This window comes from Megascapheus bottae, chromosome 25, assembly GCF_031878675.1.
Source record: "Megascapheus bottae isolate mThoBot1 chromosome 25, mThoBot2.hap1, whole genome shotgun sequence".
Lineage (NCBI taxonomy): Eukaryota > Metazoa > Chordata > Mammalia > Rodentia > Geomyidae > Megascapheus > Megascapheus bottae.
Genome location: NC_143533.1, coordinates 8,969,274 through 8,989,150, shown reverse-complemented (window position 1 = coordinate 8,989,150; position 19,877 = coordinate 8,969,274). Strand labels below are relative to the sequence as shown.

General features: G+C 49.3%; 1 protein-coding gene across 2 annotated transcripts; it reads right to left on the bottom strand.

Moving 5' to 3' along the window:
- Positions 1-5,487: 5,487 nt before the first annotated feature.
- On the bottom strand, positions 5,488-18,326 carry Cilp (cartilage intermediate layer protein). 2 transcript variants are annotated; one of them, XM_090357737.1, is made up of 8 exons: positions 18,200-18,326; positions 15,794-15,880; positions 14,968-15,237; positions 13,735-13,914; positions 13,053-13,367; positions 11,631-11,739; positions 11,034-11,191; positions 5,488-8,434 (listed from the first exon to the last, which is right to left on the bottom strand). In XM_090357737.1, the coding sequence occupies exons 1-8, from the start codon at positions 18,258-18,260 to the stop codon at positions 6,063-6,065; spliced, it is 3,552 nt and encodes a 1,183-aa protein (XP_090213863.1). In that variant the 5' UTR covers positions 18,261-18,326; the 3' UTR covers positions 5,488-6,062. The 2 variants fall into 2 exon arrangements, with proteins under 2 accessions (XP_090213863.1, XP_090213862.1); XM_090357736.1 differs by lacking the exon at positions 18,200-18,326 and having other exon boundaries at positions 15,794-16,122.
- Between the last annotated feature and the right edge of the window lie 1,551 nt (positions 18,327-19,877).

Sequence of the window (19,877 nt, the reverse complement as noted above, 5' to 3'; positions counted from 1 at the left end):
CTTCTGAGATGAACATTTGGTCCAGCAAGAGTGAGTGTAGCATTCACAAAGGAAAAAATATGACCGCATGCCTCTTACATCAGTAGCGGTTTCTTGGAACCAAAGGCATCTTGAGAATTGTGCTCTTCACTTTTTTTTTGTCAGTCCTGGGGCTTGAACTCAGGGTCTGGGTACTATCCTTAAGATTCTTTTCCTCAAGGCTAGCACTCTACCACCTGAGCCACAGCATCACTTCTGAGTTTTTCTGTGATCAATTGGACATGAAAGTTTCAAGGACTTTCCTACCCAGGGTGGCTTTGAACTATGATCCTCAGATCTCAGCCTCCTGAGTAGCTAGAATTATGGCCATGATCCATTGGCACCTCACCTGGAAAGGACTTTAGAGCTGGTCTAGAGCCTAATCTAAACCAGCCCTTTCACTTACCAAAGAGGAAATTAGGCCCAAGAGAAAGTTACACCATTGGCAAGGAATGAATCTGGTTTGGAAAGTGAGACATTAAAGCATTAGTTGTGAGCTCAACTCAACAGTATTTCATTGTCTGAAAAAAAAACCTTTTTTTTTTTTTTCCCAGTCCTAGGGACTGAACTCAGGGCCTGAGCACTGTCCTCGGGCTTTCCTCAAGGTTAGTGTTCTACCACTTGAGCCACAGAACCAGTTCTGGCCTTTTCTATGTATGTGGTACCAAGGAATCGAACCCGGGCCTTTGTGCATGCTAGGCAAGCACTTTAACCACTAGGCCAAACTCCTGGCCCGTGAGTACATTTCTTATTGGACATTTTTATCCTTCTCATGCTTTTCTCCCACTTTCTCTCCCCCAAAAAGAGATTTCTTTCTTCCAGCACTTTCCAGCCTCTACCCTCTCTCTCTCTTTGTACAAACTGTGCACTGCTTGTGTCCCTTGTTCATGTCAGCTTTACCACCAGAAAGCTAGAGCCTAGCTATTGTTCAGACATCAAATCAGATATCACCTCCTCTTAAAAAAAAAAGCCTGGGCCGGGAGTTTGGCCTAGTGGTTAAAGTGCTTGCCTAGCATGCATGAAGACCCAGGTTTGATTCCTCAGTACCACATACATAGAAAAAAGCCAGAAGTGGTGCTGAGGCTCAAGTGGTAGAGCTCTAGCCTTGAGAAAGTCCAAGGACAGTGCTCAGGCCCGGAGCTCAAGCCCAGGACTGGCAAAAAAAAAAAAAAAAAAGCCTCCTCAACTATCACCCTCTCTGAGTCAGGTAACCCACTTTTATGCTATCTCCTGAAAGACTTACTAAGCCCAATCTGAGCCCCAATATGAGTCCAATCTTTTTTATGTATCTAAGAAGGGAATATGAAAGATTGATCCTGTCCTTTTTCCCCCAGATCAAGCAAAAACACCAGGTGTGTGCTTGAACTTGTGTGCATATCCACAGGCAGGTCACTCTGACCTTGACTTAGCTGAAAGCCTCCTCACCCTAGGCAGAGCATTCTGTTCTGTACCTGACCAAAGGCATCACCCTTGACCCTTGACCCCCCAAGAGACCATAGCATGCATGCATATATATATATATATATATATACATAATTTTCTGCTTTCTTGTTAAGACCCATATAATCTCAGCCCCAAATCCACCCCCTTGTACAACCTCCATACCCAAGAGAAAGAAAGTCTTTGCCTCTTGCTGCTCTTCAAACAGTCCTCGCCTATGGAAGATCCAATCTGGCCTATTTCCTTCCTCTCCCCTCCAGTTTTCCCACCATCTCCTAAAAGGTCTGTCACTTTTTACACATGTGGCCTGATATCCAGCAGGCATTCAATATATGTTTGGAGAAGTGGCGGTGTGGCTCAAGAGTAGAGGGCCAACCTTGAATGAAAAAAAGCAAAGTGTAAAAGTGAGGCCCTGAGTTCAAGGCCCAGGAACAGAACAACAATGACACATTCAGTAAAGGAGGAAGAGTTAGGCCTAAGATCAAATAACCCAGCCATCCTTTGAGCACAGCTAAGGAGGGAAGGAATGAGGAAGGTTTAGCGCCCAGGGACCAGGCCACTGAGGGCTGGGCAGAAGTGAAGCCTGAGACTAGGCCACAGCCTTGCTCCATTTCTTTTCTCTCTCTCTCTCTTTCTTTAGATTGTACTTTTTTCGCTATTATGGAGGTGATGTACAGAGGGATTACATTTACATGCATCAGGTAATGAGGACATTTCTTTCTCTACACTGTCATCTGTTCCCTCGTTCTCTCCCATTCCCTCCCTCCCATCTCCACCCACAAGTTGTACAATTCACTTTCGTCCATGTCCAGTGCACTTTATCGCTGCACTTTTCATCCTCTTTCCTTGGATTTTGGGCCTGCCCTGCCCCTTTCTTCGATTTTTTTAGTAATCATGGGGATTGGGTACTTGGGCTTGAACTCAGAGCCTGGGCACTGCCCCTGAGCTTCTTTTGCTCAGAGTTAACACTCTACTTGAGCCACAGTACCACTTCTGGCTTTTGTATGTGGTACTGGGGAATCGAACCCAGGGTTTCACGCCTGCTAGGCAAGCACTCTACCACTAAGCCACATTCCCAGCCCATAACCAGAATTGGTTCTAATTGATGATGAATTGAACATCCGTGGTTCATGCCTGAAATCCTCGCTATTCAGGAGACCGAGATTTGAGGATCATCATTTGAAGCCAGCCATGGCAGAAGAGTCTGTGAGACTCCTATCTCCAATGAACCAACAAAAAGCCAGAGCTGGAGCTATGGCTCCAGAAAAGTTAAGGGACAATGTTTAAGCCCTGAGTTTAAGCCCTGATATTGGCACAAAATAAATTAAAATATAAACTAAATGAAATGGAAAACCCAGGAATTGGACAGATGCTGATTGAACCAGAGAAATTAAACTCAGGCTAGCCGTACACAGGGCTGGGGAGAGGCTCAGGGAAAGGTTTTCTTGGTCCTGATTGTAAACAACCTTCTCTCCCTCCCCTCCTCCCCTTTCCCTCCCCTCCCCCTCTCCAGACAGTTCTGGAGTAATTGGGAGAGGGGCAGCTGGTTGCACCCCACCCTCTCTCCTAATCCCAGTCTGTTGATACTCTAAAATTACTTGACACCACCCACTTGTCTCTGATTTACTATTTTAAACCAAATACCTTTTTCCAAAACCAAAACCCAGTCCATTTTGAACCAATTAGTTTAATCCCAGAGGCAGAGGCTGTCTGGAAAATCTGGGTGTCTATAAAGAGTTCGGGAGAAATAAGAATGGGGATCGGAGGAGAAAAAGAGAGAAAAGAAAAAAGGAAGAGAGATCAGGAAATCATTATTTGGAGCAAGGTCAGCCAGCTCAGCTGGAAAAGGCAATAGACTTGGGGAAAGCCAAAAGTACCACTTAGCCAGATTGCCAGATCTTGAGCCAGCTATTGTATGATTACCACCGGATTGGAAAGAAAGAAAAGACAAAAATTGAGACATATTTTTGGTCTTGCTCAGGAGCCCAGAACATGCTCATAACTCCAGGAATTTCTGCTCTTTTCTGAAAATGGAAAATATGATCCATGAGAATGAACTTGAACATTGGACTGTGTGTCTCTTTGCCCAGCCTTGTATCAGGGACAGAATGATGAGCTTCATCTCACCTCCCTCCATGACTGTGCCTCTGAGCAGCTGGCGACTTTTAATGGTCAAAATAATAAGATGATAGGGCTGGGAGTGTGGCCTAGTGGTAGAGTGCTTGCCTAGCATGCACGAAGCCCTGGGTTCGACTCCTTGGTATCACATACACGAAGGAAGCCAGAAGTGATGCTGTGGCTCAAGTGGTAGAGTGCTAGCCTTGAGAAAGCCCAAGGATAGTGGCCAGGCCTTGAGTTCAAGCCCCAGGCCTGGCAAAATAATATAACAATAATAATAATATATGGTGACTTCAGAGTCAAATTCCAGAGCATGCATTTATTGACATCTGCCCTGGGTTATACTGAGCCTTTAAGTTAGAACAAAGCAAATATATAAGGAAGTAAAAACATCATTGGCAAGAGAATGTAATTCTGTGTGTGGAAGATGTTCTTTCCAAGATTTATAAAGGAACTATGAAGCCTGGCTCCGTTTCTCAAATCTGTAATCCTAGCTACTTAGGATCACAGTTCAAAGCCAGCCTGGGCAAGAAACTACATGAGACTCATGTCCAAAAGCTGGAAGTCGTGCAATGACTCAAGTGGTCTAGCGCTTGCCTTGAGCAAAAGAAGCTCAGAGACAGTAGTAGAGAAAGGAATTATAGGGGGGCTGGGAGTTTGGCCTAGTGATAGAATGCTTGCCTAGCATGCACGAAGACCCGGGTTCGATTCCTCAGTACCCCACATACATAGCAAAAAGCTGGAAGTGGTGCTGAGGCTCAAGTGGTAGAGCTCTAGCCTTGAGAAAGTCCAAGGACAGTGCTCAGGCCCTGAGCTCAAGCCCAGAACTGGCAAAAAAAAAGGAATTATAATTGTAAGAGGCAACTCCCATGAATTAATTAAAAATCCCTCCACCTTTGCACCCTTTGATCAGAATTAATCTCTACAAATCCCTTTGCAATCATCCACGGGCAGGAGGAAAGAACAGATTCACGGATAACCATCCTGTATGGAAGGCAAATTACGCCTCAGACAAGCACTGTTTTCTAACTATGGTCTTAAGTTTAAAAAACACACAAAAACCCAGTTATTCTGGGAACCATTTTGTTCCTGTTCTGTTCCAGTAATAAAGCAATAACTTCTCCGGAATTCCCCCCAGAGACAAAAACTGAGCGGTCGACCAGGCCATAGCTGTGATTTGGGACTGTCTGAACACCACATACCTTTCTCATCCCAGCCCTCAATTCTCCCTATGTCACCTAAAGCCAATGCCTGAAGCCCTGAAGATGGCTAAGATGTACTGAAGTGTTGTCTTCTCATGGCTCCCCTGTATTCAGTCTCCATCCTCTGCCCCACACCCTGTCTGTTTCTTTGGCAAATGGAGGTGAGCAAACTCTTGGACTTTGGGCCTGGGGTGTTAAAACTCGGTATCATGATTACCCTGTATACTATACCTTACCTTGCTGGTCTAGAGGTCCAAATCGAAAAAAAAATGCATTTCAAGTAAAAACATTGTAGTTTATTTCTTTTATTTCACCACCATTTATGCTTACACACTGTGATAGACACCTTGCATACATCTTATGGAGCAGGACCAGAAATATACTTTATATTGGTTATTTAATTTTTAGCATCAGATTATCATTATTGTAGAGATGGGCAAAACCATGCAAAAAGAAGAGGAAGTACACTTGCATTCGTGACACAAAAGGAACAAATAGTCCAAGCTGTGGGGTTTTACCAATGTTTACTTATGTTTCTCCTTCCTTCCTTCCTTCCTTCCTTCCCTCCTTCCTTCCCTCCTTCCTTCCTTCCTTCCCTCCCTCCCTCCCTCCCTTCCTTTCCTTCCTTTGTTCCTCCTCTCCTCCACCTATCCTGCACATGCGCTCTCTCCCTCTCCCTCCCCCCCCCCCGCTGTCTCTCTCTGTCTCTCTGTCTCTCTGTCTCTCTCTCTCTCTTCTTTCCTTCTTTTTTTTTTTGGTGCCAGAACTGGGGCTTGAACTCAGAGCCTTAAATTATCACCTGTTTTTTGTTTTGTTTCTTAAGGCTGGCCTTCTACCATGTAAACCACAGCTCCACTTCTGGCTTTTTTTTGGGGGGGGGGGGCTGGTTAATTGCAGATAAGCATCTTGAAGACTTTCCTGCCCCGGCTAGGCCTCAAATGACAATCCTTAACTCTGAGCCTCTACAGTAGCTAGAGTTATGGGTGTGAGCCATCAGTGCCCAACTTTTGTCTTCCTTTATCTATTTATTTTTTAAACCCAAAGCACAAAGGGGTCTTTATTTTGTGCTGTTGAGGGCTATGTGCCAATCAGAACCAGGAGACAAGGACAGTAAGTAATGATATGCGAGAAAAACAACCACCACAACCAAACCAAACCAAACACTAAACCTAAGCAAATGGCACCAAAAGAGATGTGTTTAAATTAACTATGCTGTCTATCCATCGCACCTGGATGGAGGGGCAGGGGTAGGGGAGGAGGAGGGAGAGGAAGAAACCACAATGCTTAGCTGCTCACAGGCTGTTGAGCAACTCCAGAAAATCTCACGGAGGGCCCCCGTCCTTGCCGGCGCTGCCCCCCTCTGCTTGCCCGCTGTTGCCTCCTGGAAGTGGGCACTCTTCCTTGGCCGGTCCCTGCAGCCGGGGGCCGGGCGGGGATGTTTTGGAGGTACTGGAAAGCACTCTGGCGGCCTACCTGCCTCTCCACACAGTTAAAGGTGAGGGCCACACCCACGTTGCTCTTCATGATCCTGGAGGAACCATCGGACGTGCCATCAAAACACCGGCCAAGGGCAATCTCTTTGGCCACACGAGGGTCCTGATCGGTGACGGTATAGATGCCATAGTTATGGCCCAGCGGATCCAGGGGGGCCAGCATGGTGTATTCACTGGTGTCATTATTCACCGCCAACGGAAGATGGTTGACCAGGTACTCGTGCAGCATGGAGTTTACACTGGCGCGATGGCAGCTTCCCTGGGGAATGACCTTGACCAGTGTGCGATCCACTCGGTCCTGGTCATACAGCATGCCACTACACTTGAACTCTAGACAGGCGGAGGAGACATTGGGCTGGTCCCTGTCTCGTGTACTTTTCACATCCCGGATTCCATACAGCTTCCCCACTGTCTGTCGGTGTGTGCCCCCCATGTTTCGAGACCGCACATTCACTTCCAGGGGCCCTACAATCTTCACCTTGATATAGCAGGCCCTGAACTCCATTGGCTTGGGCCACCATGCCAGATAGTCCTCAGTCCAGCTCATGGGGTCATCTTCGTTGAAGGGCACGGTGTTGTAATCATAGCGATCCCCCTCAATCTGGTAGAAGCGGAAGTGGGCTGCAGTAGGGGGTGCCTCTTCACACGCCCGGAGGTTCTCAAAGGCGTAGATGGGGCCATTGGCCTCCTCAGCAGAGTTGGGCCTTGGCTTAGCCATGCGGATCTGGAAAGCTGTCTTTTTAAGCCGGGCATCTTCGTGGTCTGTCCGGCGGTACTTGAGCTTGTGAAGGAAAGGCTGAGGGACGCCGATGGCACTGGGGTTGAATTTAGGAGCAGATTCCACTGCTTCCAGTTCCTCCCCGGCCAGGCTTGCCAAGACATAGGCGGAATAGGCATCTGGCGTCTGCTCGTCACAGAAGGCAGGCAGACAGGCTCCGTTAGGGCCTGTGATGACACTGTCGAAGCGACCCCAGGCTCTGGGATTGGATGAGAAGCCAGCCTGGGGCTCTAGATTGATCACAGAGACCACGACCCCCTGAATTTGCTCACTGGGCAAAAACCTTTCACTCCGATAGGCCCTCACTTTAATGAAACACCTTCGGCTTTCTGGGACATCCAGGTTAAAGAGCCGCCTCTCCCGGATCTCCATGTTACCTACCAAGAAGGTCCTCTCTTCCCTTTTGTGTCTCCTCCGGCTTTCAAATTTGAAATCCCCCTCCTCTTCCCACAGCCCCGTGTCTGGGTTGAGCGACCACAGCTTCATGGTGGGCACATGCTGTGGCATCTTGACTTGGGAGGAGTCCAGGTGGACTTTTACTTTGCCGGCATTGAGTGACTCGGCTGTGGTCTCATCTCTGAAGTCCACCGAGAACATACCGTACGTGCGCAGGGGCAGCGTGTCCCCCTCCTCTGTGACAAAGTTCAGATCGCTCTGGACAGCTGTGGCCGTGGAAATGTTCCTGGGGTCCAGGAAAGTCACGCTGGCTTGTACTTTGCCCGTGAAGGGTTCCCCGTTCTGTCGGTAGAAAGTCTCCGAGGGGATTTCCAGTTCAGCCACGGGGTCTTCCCCGTCCACCTCTCCCAGGGGGATGATGTTGGTTTCCATGGCATCCAAAGTGATGGGTTCCTTCCGGCGAAGCATCTTGATCTCATGAAATATGGCACTCCCCTTCCGGTTGAAGGGTAGCACTTTGGTAGTGTTGACAAATTTCTGCAACCGGTCCACAAATGTGAGCACCAACCTCTCAGTGTCGTGGGGGACGTGAAGGGTGAAGGTGCCCTTGTAGCCCGTCATGCTCACACGATGCCCTCCCAGGTACACATGGCCAAAGCGCATGGGCTCCCCATTATCCGCAGCACTGACTCGGCCCCGCACGATGCTCCGGGTCTCTGCACACCGTTGGCAGCTGCACTCCGTGGCCACTTTGGTGGGCAGGGTGTACCCATGGCACTGGATCTCCCGTTCCTCGGTTTTGGAAATACCACAGCAGTTGTCCACTGCATCCCGGCACCGGATCCCGTTATCCTGATGCCCTGCACACGTCTTCACGGGACAGCGGCCCACATCATAATAGAAGGAGTTGGTGGTGTTCTGGAAGCAGTCGTGGGGCAGCCGGATCAGGTGGCTCTCGGGGACTGGGTTGCAAGGAGTCTCATGGGGTGCTGAGGAGGAAAAGGACGGGGGATGATAGCATGGCAGCTCGCGTACTGCACAGAGTATCTCTACCTCAGTCTCCCCTCCCCTCCCTTTCTTTTGTGACACTGCTAGCCTTTACTGCTCAAGGCTAACAATGCTCAACTACTTGATCCACACCCCCTGCTTCTAGCTTTTTAGTGACATCTCACAAACTGCCTGCCTGGGTTGTCTTCAAGCCCCGAGCCTTAGATCTCAGCTGCCTGAGTAGCTAAGATTACAGCAACTTGGTGTCTAACTCCCTGTGTGTGTGTGTGTGTGTGTGTGTGTGTGTGTGTGTTGCTGAAAGTCACGCTCAAGACATCATACTTACTAGGAAATTTCTTCTACTGTGTCACATGCCAGCCCTCAAGGTCGTCTTTCTGTCGTTCTATTTTGTTAGTAACTGTCGCCTGTACCGAGGGCTTAAACTCCAGCCTGAATGTTTGCTCCTCATTTTGGAAATAGAGTCTTATAGATTTGTCTGCCTGGGATGACTTTGAACCCGGATCCTCAGATCTCAGCTTCTGGAGTAGTTAGGATTACACAGGTATGAGCCACTGGCTTATCCATTTAGATTACTGTACCAAAGCATTTCGATATTGAACTCATAGTAGTTCACGTTTAAATTATTTCCTTATTTTAATGGACTGATTAATTTGCTTTTATTTTAAATTTAAACTGATTTCTCCTTTATACTATAATTAGGGCCATATATATATATACACATATATATGAATTACATCTGCTTATATAAAATATAATGTTATATAGTAAATGTATAATATATAATATTAAATATAATGTATTATATATAAGATGTAGTTATCACCATGTACTGGTGGCTCACACTTGTAATCCTAGCTACGCAGAAGGCTGAGATCTGAGGAACACAGTTCAAAGCCAGTCCTAGCAGACACGGCCTCATGAGATTCCTCTCTCTAATTAACCACCAGAAAACTAGACGTGGAGTTGTGGCTTAAAGTGGTAGAGCACTGGCCTTGAAGAAAAGAACTCAGAGACAGTGCCCAGGCCCTGAGTTCAGCCCAACAACTGACAAAAAAAAAAAAAAAAATTACACCAGAGGCTGGTGGCTCTGCCTGTAATCCTAGCTTCCTGGAAGCTGAGACCTGAGGATCAAGGTTCAAAGTCAGCACAAAGCAGACAAACCTCTGAGACTCTAACTCCAGAATCCTTTTCCTGCTAACTCAAGTTGGAAACAGTCCATGAGACTCTTATCCTCAATTAACCACCCCCAAAATGAAAGTGGAATCCTGGCTCAAGTAGTAGACTGCCAGTGTTCAGAACAAAAGCTCGGAGATAGAACCCAGGCCCTGAGTTCAAGTCCTAGCCCTAGGACTAGCGCACGCGCGCACACACACACCTCACTGTGCACGGGGGAGAATGAAGGGGTATATCATTGATGAAAACACATGTACTTATAAACTGATTCGTTGAATTGAAACTCCTTTATACAACTACTTAAAGATAATAAACATAAAATGTTTTTAATTCCCTGAGGTACCTTGTACCTATAATCCCACTACACAAGAAACTGAGATCTGAGGATCATAGTTCAAAGCTAGCCCAGACAGAAACATCTATGAAATGATTATCTCTAAGAAAGCCAGGAGGAAAGCTATAGCCTAGGTAATAGAACAGCAACCTTGAGCAAAAGAAGCTCAGGGACAGTGCCCAGACCGTGAGTTCAAGCCCCAGGAATCAGCACAAAAAAAAAAAGAAAAAAAATACTATGTCAAACTTTGCTGAGGCCTCAAATCTGCTTTTTTGTGATCTGACATCTGTTGCTCAACTTTCTTGGAGCCTGGATAATATCCATTAATTCTTCCAATACATGCTCTCTTTCTCTGCCTTTTGTTTTGTTTTGTTATGCTTTGTTTGAGCCAATTACTAAGATAATTCTTTTTCCCTCTCTGTTTCCAAAGACAGGTCTCTGATAGGTCTTTGGCCTTCGTCTCTTGCCCTCCCCCCAAGTTCTCTTCTAGAAGCCAGTTGTAACTGGGTCACACTTCCATATGAAGTCCCCTTTTTCCCCCTCTCTAGCCCCTGAATCTGCAGCACTTCCACCCCCCGCCCCACGGGCCAGCCTTATTCTCTGCAATGCGGTACCTGAGCTTGAACTCAGGACCTCACACTCTCCCTTGGCTTTTCTGCTCAGTTGGCACTCTACCACTTGAGCCACACCTCCATATGCAGCTTTTTTTTAATTTTTCCTGCTGGTTAATGGAAGATGGAGTCTTGCAGAATTTTCTACCTAGATTGGCTTCAAATGGCAATTCTCCAGGTCTCAGTCTCCTGGGGAGCTAGGATTACAGGCATGAGCCACCACCAGCACCCAGTGTATAAAGCGGTTTGAAGTCAACAAGTCAGATAAGAAGTATAATGCATCATGATCAATGCCACCCTTTTGCCCAGGTCCTGAGTTTAACCCTAGGACCAGCATCTACCTCCCATCCCCCCACGCCCAATCCCACATCCCTCGATTGCTATCTCTGTATCCACTGGGGCTGAGCTCTCACCAGCAGTGCGTGGCAGACGCAGGGGGCCTGGGAAGCAGCCAGGCCTTACCTATGACGGTGAGCTGAGCCACCTGGGATTTCACAGCCCCTGCATCACTCTGTGCCTTACAAAAGTACTCTCCGGCCTGGTCCGGCCGCAGCGCCCTCAGGACCAGCTTGCTCTCATGCTTGTAGAGGGAGGGATCCAGCAATGTGTCATTGTGATACCTGCAAGAGGTGAGAACCGCAGTGGATTGGGAGGGGAGGGTGCAGTCTCCATGGAGACAGTGCCAGGACCAAACAGCTAGGGAGACGATGGAGGCTGAGCTCCTGCAGAGCTCAGCATCACATGTCATGTGGCTCACCGAAGAACACTGACTCGGCTGGGGGTAAAGGTAATGGGGTCTCGCCAATCCTAACCCCTCTCCCACCCCACTTAACCAGCTGTGCATCCTTAGATGTGTGCAGGGCAGAGACCGGCTGGCAGATCCCAGCTTTGGGAATCCCCATTTTTAAGGGACCCCATCCAGGCTGGGCCCCCCCGGGCTCGGCCGCTAACCCTTGTCTGCTGCTTGTTGTTAGTAGCAGCGGGAAGATTATTTAGACTCAGTGGAAAGAAGCTGATTCCCAAGAAGAGAGCTGGGCAGGGCGGCTGCGGCCTACACACCAGAAGTACTTGTCTGGGCTGGGTTTGCCCGTGGCTCTGCAGCACAGCGACGCGCTCTGCCCGGCTCGGCGAGCTTTGCTCACGGGGCTCAGCACGATGTAAGGCGTCTCTGCGACAGAAGATGGGAAACATTTAGTTGTTGTTTGTTTGATGCCAGTACTGGGGCTTGAACTCAGAACCTGGCCACTGTCCCTGAGCTGCTTTTTTTGCTCAATTTTTTTTTTTTTTTTTTTTGCCAGTCCTGGGCTTGAGCTCAGGGCCTGAGCACTGTCCTTGGACTTTCTCAAGGCTAGAGCTCTACCACTTGAGCCTCAGCACCACTTCCGGCTTTTTTCTATGCATGTGGTACCGAGCATCGAACCCGTGTCCTCGTGCATGCTAGGCAAGCACTTTAACCACTTGGCCAAACTCCCAGCCCCCAACTATTCTTTTTTATCTTGTTCTTTTGGGGGGTGGTTAGTTGGAGGTAAGAATCTCATGGACTTTCCCATCTTGTCTGGCTTCAGATCTCAACCCCCAGGTCTCAGCTTCTGAGTCGCTACGGTTTTAGACCTGAGCTTATTTCTAGAGGAACTGGAGCAGAGTGGAGTTTTCCCGATCACCCTCATCTCGGAACCTTCTTGTGGGGCGTCTCAGGCATTAACTGAGCCGGGCAGTGGAAACCTCGTGTCAGCCATGGCTCCTGGGACAGAACTGGCTGTTTGAATAGTGTTACACTCACGTTTTGCTGCTTCTGGTAGAATTTTTTTTTTGCCAGTCTGTGCCATTTTGAGCTTCCCCACTCACCCCCTCTACGATCTCCAAACCTGCCCTTTCATTGTCATTATAGATTCAGATGAGGTCACCAGCAAGGGGAGGGGAGGGGGAGAGCAGTGGCTCATGCCTGTAATCCCAACTACTCAGAAGGCTGAAAGCTAAGGATCACAGTTCAAAGCCCCAAGCAGGAAAGATAGTGAGACTCTACATGGCCAATGAAGCAGCAAAAAAGATGAAAGCAGAGGTGTGGTTCAAGTAGTAAAGCACCAGCCCTGAGCAAGAAAGTGATAGGAAAGCATTCAGGCCCTGAGTTCAAGCCCCAGTGCTGGCATGTGCACACATGCACTCAGGTACACAGGTACACACACACACACACACACACACACACACACACACACACGGTGACTAGGGAAGAGTTTCATACATGAGGGATCAAGATCTATCAATATCTGGGGGAAGAATACTCAATAGAAAAATATACACAGCATGTGCAAAGGCCCAGAGGCAGCTATATTTGCAGGAAAGGATAGGCAGTGTTGTGGCTGGAGTAGAGTAGCAGCATGTGGGAGGGAATGATCTGAGCAGGGGAGGAATTTGAGGTTTTCCTTGCAGTAAGCAGGGAAGCCAGCTCTAAGCTTGGTGGTCCATCCCACACAGCTGAGTTACCTGCCCTGGTGAATTCTGCCTTGATGGTGGCTGTCTTCAGGCTGGTTGTAGGCATTGTGAGCACAATGGGGGCGAACTTGACCTTGGTGACCTTCAGGAGGCTTTGGCCATCAGGACACAAGCCTGGCACATGGAACCTCCCATGGCTGTCTGTCTGGGTAAGCATCTTAGGTGTCTTGCCCAGCAGGTGAACAGTGGCTCCTGAGGCAGGGGCCCCCCCAGGGAGGGAGATGACCCCGTGAAGCATGAAATCTTGGCACATGCAGGCATCACAGTCAGCATTCGCCTGGCCCATGGAGCAGGTCAGGTCACATGCTGTTGGACAAACAGTCATGTCAGCGGGGCTCTGTGGATTCTGACCCTGTCACCCACCCCTGTTCCAGACTTAAACATCCTCTCCCTTCCTCCTCAAGCCTTTGTGAGCCTCCCTTGCTAGCCTGGGTGACTAATTCCTGCCCATCCATCAAACGTAACTCAGGACACCTCCTCCAGGAAGTCTTCCTGGCTTCCTCCCACTTATGGTTTCTGACCCAGCTCTGTGTTCCTATGCAATCCTCATTATCTCCCATCACAGCCTCTGATAGATGCTCCATTAGGACTTGATGAGAGTGGATGATAGGATTCAGGAGAATCCTCCAGCCCACCAGCCTTCCGTGCCCGGGGTCAGAAGGAACTGTGGTACCTCTGCAGGCCTGGCTCTCGCAGAGCTGGCCCTCCTCAGTGGCCTCGGTGCACAGGGACACTGTCTCCGCCAGGCAGGTGCGTGTACGGGTTTGGACTCCTGTGTGGCCGCAGGCCGCTGAGCACTTACTCCAGGGAGACCACGGGCTCCAGATTCGCTCTGAGTCTCGGCGCAGGGACCCTGTAAAGTGGATGCATAGAGAAGTGTGGTGAGGAGAGACAGGATTTCCATTTCCATCATGGATGGCACTGAGCCGTGGCTTTATCGCAGCCAGAAGCAGGGTCTTCTCTGGACACTGTGTGGAAAATGAACTATACTTGTGGGTGGGGATGGGGGGAAAAACTGGGAGAGGTCAAAGGAAGGGGTGATATATCTAAAAAGAAATGGACTTTCGCCAGGCAGCGGGGCTCCCGCCTGTCACCTGCTCAGGAGGCTGAGATCTGAGGCTCACAGTTCACAGCCAGCCTGGGCAGGAAAGTCCACGAGACTGTAATCTCCAATGAACCACCAGAAAACTGGAAGTGGCGCTGTGGCTCAACGGGGTAGCCGTGAGCTGAAGGCTCAGGGACAACGCCCAGGCCCACAGTTCAAGCCCCATGACAGACAAAAAAAGAAAAAAGGAAAAAGAAAGGAAGGAAATGTACTCGTTACCTGACTTACAGAACTGTAACCTTTCTGTACATCATTTTTATAATAACAATATCTAAAAGAAGAACAAGGAGGAGGAGGAGGAGAAAAAGAAGAAGAAGCCATCTAATTTGTACAAAGGTAGGTGGGTACCCATGGCTCAATCTGTAACCCTATATACACAGGCTGAGATCTGAGGATTGAGATTCAAGGCCAACCTAGGTAAAAAAAAAAAAAAAATGTAGTTTGGCCGGGAGTTTGGCCTAGTGGTTAAAGTGCTTGCCTAGCATGCACGAAGACCCGGGTTCAATTCCTTGGTACCACATACATAGAAAAAAGCCAGAAGTGGTGCTGAGGCTCAAGTGGTAGAGCTCTAGCCTTGAGAAAACCCAAGGACAGTGCTCAGGCCCTGAGTTCAAACCCCAGGACTGGCTTGGAACTGGGAAACTCAAATCTCAGCTTTCTGAGCGGCTACGATGACTGAGCCGTCAGTGCCTGGCCACCACGTGAACTGCATTATGGAGTCCAATGTGTAACACAGGGGGGACATTCAGGTCCTGTCTAAGGCTGGAGGGAGGGTGGGGGGATTGGGGGGTCCACACTCACCTGGTGGGCAGAGGAAGCGCACGGTGTAATTGGAGCAGTTCTGGCCGGGCCTCTGCTGCCGGTTGAGGCACCAGAAGCCCTCTCGAGGACTGCCATGAACCACTTGGCCAGTGACACCTGCGGGCACCCAGTCTGTGGTCCGCGCCTCCAGCCGGAGGGGCTGGGCACACACGCGGTCTCCATAGTAGAAGCGAATGGCATCCAGGCGCTCATAGTCACCTTGCCCGCCTGGGTGATCAACGTTAAACCAGGCCGTCCACTCTCCAGGACCTGAGGGACAGATTCGGAGGAGCCGTGGCTGGAGTGACAGGTGACGGCCAGTTCCTCCTCCTTCCCTGCTTGATCCTTTGAGACTCTTCCTCGGACCCGCTCACCCCCCGTCTCTGCCTGACTTCACCAGCATCTTTCTAAGCTGGGCCTGGATGAACCTCGAGCGATTTCCGGCCTGGTCTCTGCTTCCAGGCTCTTCCACCCCCCATCCACATCCCTCCCAGCACTGCATTCTTAGCTACTCAGCAAGCTGAGATCTGAGGAGCATGGTTCAAAGACAGTGTGGGCAGGAAAGTTCCCAAGACTCTTATCTCCCACGAACCAGGACAAAACTGGAAATGGAACCATGGCTCACTCAAGTGGGAGAACACAAGAGCTCAGAAACAATGCCCGGGTCTTGAGTTCAAGCCCAGAACCAGCACCTAATAAATAAACGAATAAGAATAAAAGTAAAATAAGTAAGAATAAAAGTGGCTTTCCATGAAACCCTGGCATTCTGCCCTGGCCTAGTAAGCCCACCCCCTGCCTGGCCCTCCCTGCTCCAGGGGGAACTCACTCTCTGGGGGCTCGGCAGGCTTGGGGTTGGAGGTTCTCTTTCCAGGCTGGATTCTTCTCACCATCTGATTGAGCACTGTCTGCCTCCCTGAGGGCCGAGAGAAGAAGCTGAGTGAGAATCTGGGACTAACCAGAGGTTTTTCATGATGAGGAGCGGTGTGGTGATGGAACCTGAGCCCTGGATACGGGTTCAGATCCCATTCAGCCGCTTCCTGTGCAGTCACTATATCATGTGGTGGAGGACAGCCCCCAGGGTGACACAAACCCATAAAATACATGTATGATAAGTGGTCCCCTTGCTCTGGAAATAAATCACCAGTTGCTACTGAACTGCCATTCTTGCTTTGGGCTAGGTCTATTCTGCTTAGCCAATCAGAGCCTTATCTGTAAAGAGGAAATGATAAGGATAACCCCGCCCACCTAAGATGACTGGCAGGAAGCCTTCATGAGATGGATGTAAGCATCTCTGAAGGGCAGGGAAGTGAGGATGTGATGCCTACGAGCCCCGCCCCTTCCTCCCTGTGCCAGCTGAGGCTAGCTTCTCAACCCCCCTGCCCTACATTTTCCCATGACACAGTGACAATAACTCTGGCCTAACAGGATTGTGGGAGTTGCAAAGGCCCATTCATGAAGCCAGTTTGGAACAGTGTTTGGCCTGCGGGTGGCACACACCTGTACTCCCAGCTTACTCACGTGTGAAAATCATGGCTCAAAGTCAGACACATCCGTGAGATTCCCAGCTCCAGCAAAAAGCCACAAGTACAACTGTGGCTTAAGTGGAGGAGGGCCAATCTTGAAAGTGTGTGTGGGGGGGGAGCTAAACGGCAACAGCCAGGCCCTGAGTTCAAGCCCAATAAAAATAAAAATATAAAATTGCCTAGCAGCTAGGGTGCTGGAGATTCACAACTGTAATCCTCGCTACTCAGGAGGCTGAGATCTCAGGATCACGGTTTGAAGCCAGTCCCAGCGGGAAACTCCCTGAGTCTCTTATCTTCAATAAATCACAGAAAAAGCAGAAAGTGGTGCTGTGGTTCAAGTGGTTGGTAGAGCGCTAGCTTTGAGCAAAAAGGGGCTCAGAAGAGAGAAAAAAAAGCCTAGCAAAGATCCAAGGCAGAATGCATGCTAGCGCCCCCTTCACCTCAATATTGGGTATAACAAGTGTTCACTTCTCTTCCCTTGGTGGTCATCTAGCATTGAGATCTGCCCTTCTGAGAAGGACTCACAGATGGCTTGACTTGATCCGTTTTCTGAGGCTGAGCACAGAGCCCTGAAGCCCAAGGAAACTGCAGCCTTACTTCATGAGAGGAAAGCCTGCAGAGGGCTTAGTGGACAATAAACTCCCAGGCAGGGAGCCAAACCAGAATTCTCAGCGCTGCTTCATTAGAGTGAGAGGAGCTCTTTTAATCAACCTAATCCGATTTCCTTTCAGATGGTTGAATGGTAATCTCCAGCAAGGGAAAAAAAAAAATAAGACAGTGGCAGGCATGTAGAGAGTTTCACAGCCTTTGTCCCTACATCTGAGGCCCCTAAGCCTATAGGGCAGGCAGCTTTTAGAAAGGCTTGTGAGCATGTTTCGAATTATCTGAGTGGGTACTTGGAAATCAGCAGAGACAGGGGAGGTAGTAAAAATCAGCCATTCCACCTGGCAGATTCTGTCTGTTCTTTCTAGACCTCAGCATTATCGCCAGAAGACGAGGGTCAGAAGGCAAGGACCTTTCCTCCTCATTCCCCCAAGATATCCTGACCTGTCTGGGAAATTTGGTGGTAACTAGACTGAGCTTTAGGCCAGAAGAATTTTTAAGAAGCAAAAAACAGACCAAGCCCCAAACCTGCTTCCAAGAACTCAGCGGTCCCCTGTGATTCCCTTTTGCTTTGGCTGCCAGGAAGCTCAGGGTTAAATTTAGTCCTCCTGGGCAATAAGCTTCCTATGATTTTTCACCACCCCCGGCAGCCCCTCTGAATGATTGTGCATTCCTCTCTTTAAAATGTTCTGTTCTGTGGATTTGAAGGTTGGGAACTCAGATTTAGGGGACGAGAATAGGTACAAACATTGCATAAATCTATCCCCCAGCTTGACATCAGTGGTTGACATCTGTAATCCTAGCTACGCAAGAGGCTGAAATCTGAGGATCACAGTTCCAAGTCAGTCCAGGCTGAGGAGTTCCTGGGAGAATCTTAGCTAGAAGGAACTACCAGAAAAACTACAAGTGGAGCTATGGTTCCGAGTGGTAGAACAGTAGCCAGGGACAATGTCCAGGTCCTGAGTTCAGTCCCAACGACTGACAAAATCTCACAAGCTTTCATCCTCAGATCTCAGCCTCTGGAGTAGCTAGAATTACAGGCATGAGCCACCAGCACCCAGCCAGATCTGATTTCACTATGGAGGCAGCAAATACTTAGCCTGTACCCAACACAGAGGTGACTTCCAGAACCAGGAAGGAAAACACCCAGGCTTTGGTTCCCTGCATCTTCCTCTCAGGTCCTGTAGAGACGTGGCAGGAGATGGGTGAGAATGCTTCACAGAGGCAGCTGCCTCTACAACATCCCCCTGGAAGTTTCTCAGATCCTGCAAAGAAGCAAAGCTTGTCACATACCACATCTCAGAGTGACAGCCCATTACTCCAACAGAAATCTCCCTTTCCTGCCTCTCTCCACACCCTTCTGAGAGTGACATTTGGCTGAGTTGCAAGAGTCTGAACTCAAACAAGGTAGATCCAGGTTTGATCCCTGGGCCCAACAAGCTCTAACTTGGAAGCAGGGGCACAAGGGAGAAGGAGAGGAGATGAGAGAAAAGGGGAAGGGAGGGAGGAGCAGAGGAGGGAAGGGAAGAGAAAGGAGAAGGAAGGGGAAGGAGAGGAGAGGAAAGAGGAGAAGGAAAGAAAGGGGAGGAAAGAGGGAAGGCCAGAAGAGGAGAGAAGCACAAAGAAGAGGGGAGAGGAAGGGCAGGGGAGAAGAGGGAAAGGGAAAGTGGGGAAGAGAGAAGAAAGCGAGGAGGGAGGAAAGAAGAAAGGATGGGAGGGAAGGGGCAGAGAGGAGAGGAGACAAGAGGTGGTTCTTTGCCAGTAAGAAGGAGGAGGGCTCGCCTCTCACAGCCTGTGTATGACTTCAGCGCTTTCAAGACTCAGGCTTGGGTGGGGGGGCTTTTGTTTTGTGATTCACCATCTTTTTCTGTCGTTGGTGATGGTGGGTGACGGGTCTTGAACTCAGGGCTTAGGGACTGTCCCTGAGCCCTTTCCCTCAAGGCTAGTGCTCTACCACTTGGATCCTCAGCTCCACTTCTGGCTTTTCTGATGGCTAATTGGAGAGTCTCACAGACTTTCCTGGTCAGGCTGGCTTTGAACTGCTATCCTCAGATCTCAGCTTGCTGAGTAGCTAGGATTACAGGCCTGAGCATGTGGCTTGGGACTCACCATCTTCCACAGGATGGAAAATATATACTAAAGCTATGCAGCCCTGTCACCAGCTCCTCTGCCCCCACCCCTCAGATGCAGCCACACTCCAAGAACGCATTCCCAGATGTGCACGGGCCACAGCTGGAACACATTCTGGTCTGTTTGGGAGCTGGCTGGAACTTCCAAGGCCAGGAGCCAGCAGAGAGGAAGCAGACAGGGTCCACTGAGAGAAGCCAGAGCCCCCTACCCAGTAACAGAACACGGTATTAGGCTGCAGGGGTGCAAGGAGAATACCAGGCCTGGTGATAGGGTGGCCTTGGCGCCTACTTAGCTACATGGATTTAATTCCTTCCTCCCCCCCCAACCCCTGAGATCTCTGGCCACCCCAAAATCAAACCAGTTCTTGGAGATTCAAAAAGAGTTCCCTTTGCCAGGTACTGGTGGCTCATGCCTCTAATCCTAGCTATTTAGGAAACTGAGATTTGATGATCGTGATTGGAAGGCAGATTGGGCAAACAAGACCTTGAGACTTTTTAATCTCTGATTGACCATGAAAAAGCCAGAAGTGGAGCTCAAGTGGTAAAACAGCAGCCTTGCGCACACACACACACACACACACACACACACACACACACACACAAAACTCTTCAATCCCCTAAGTCCAGGGTGTGGTAGGAAAGAGGAAGAGTTCTC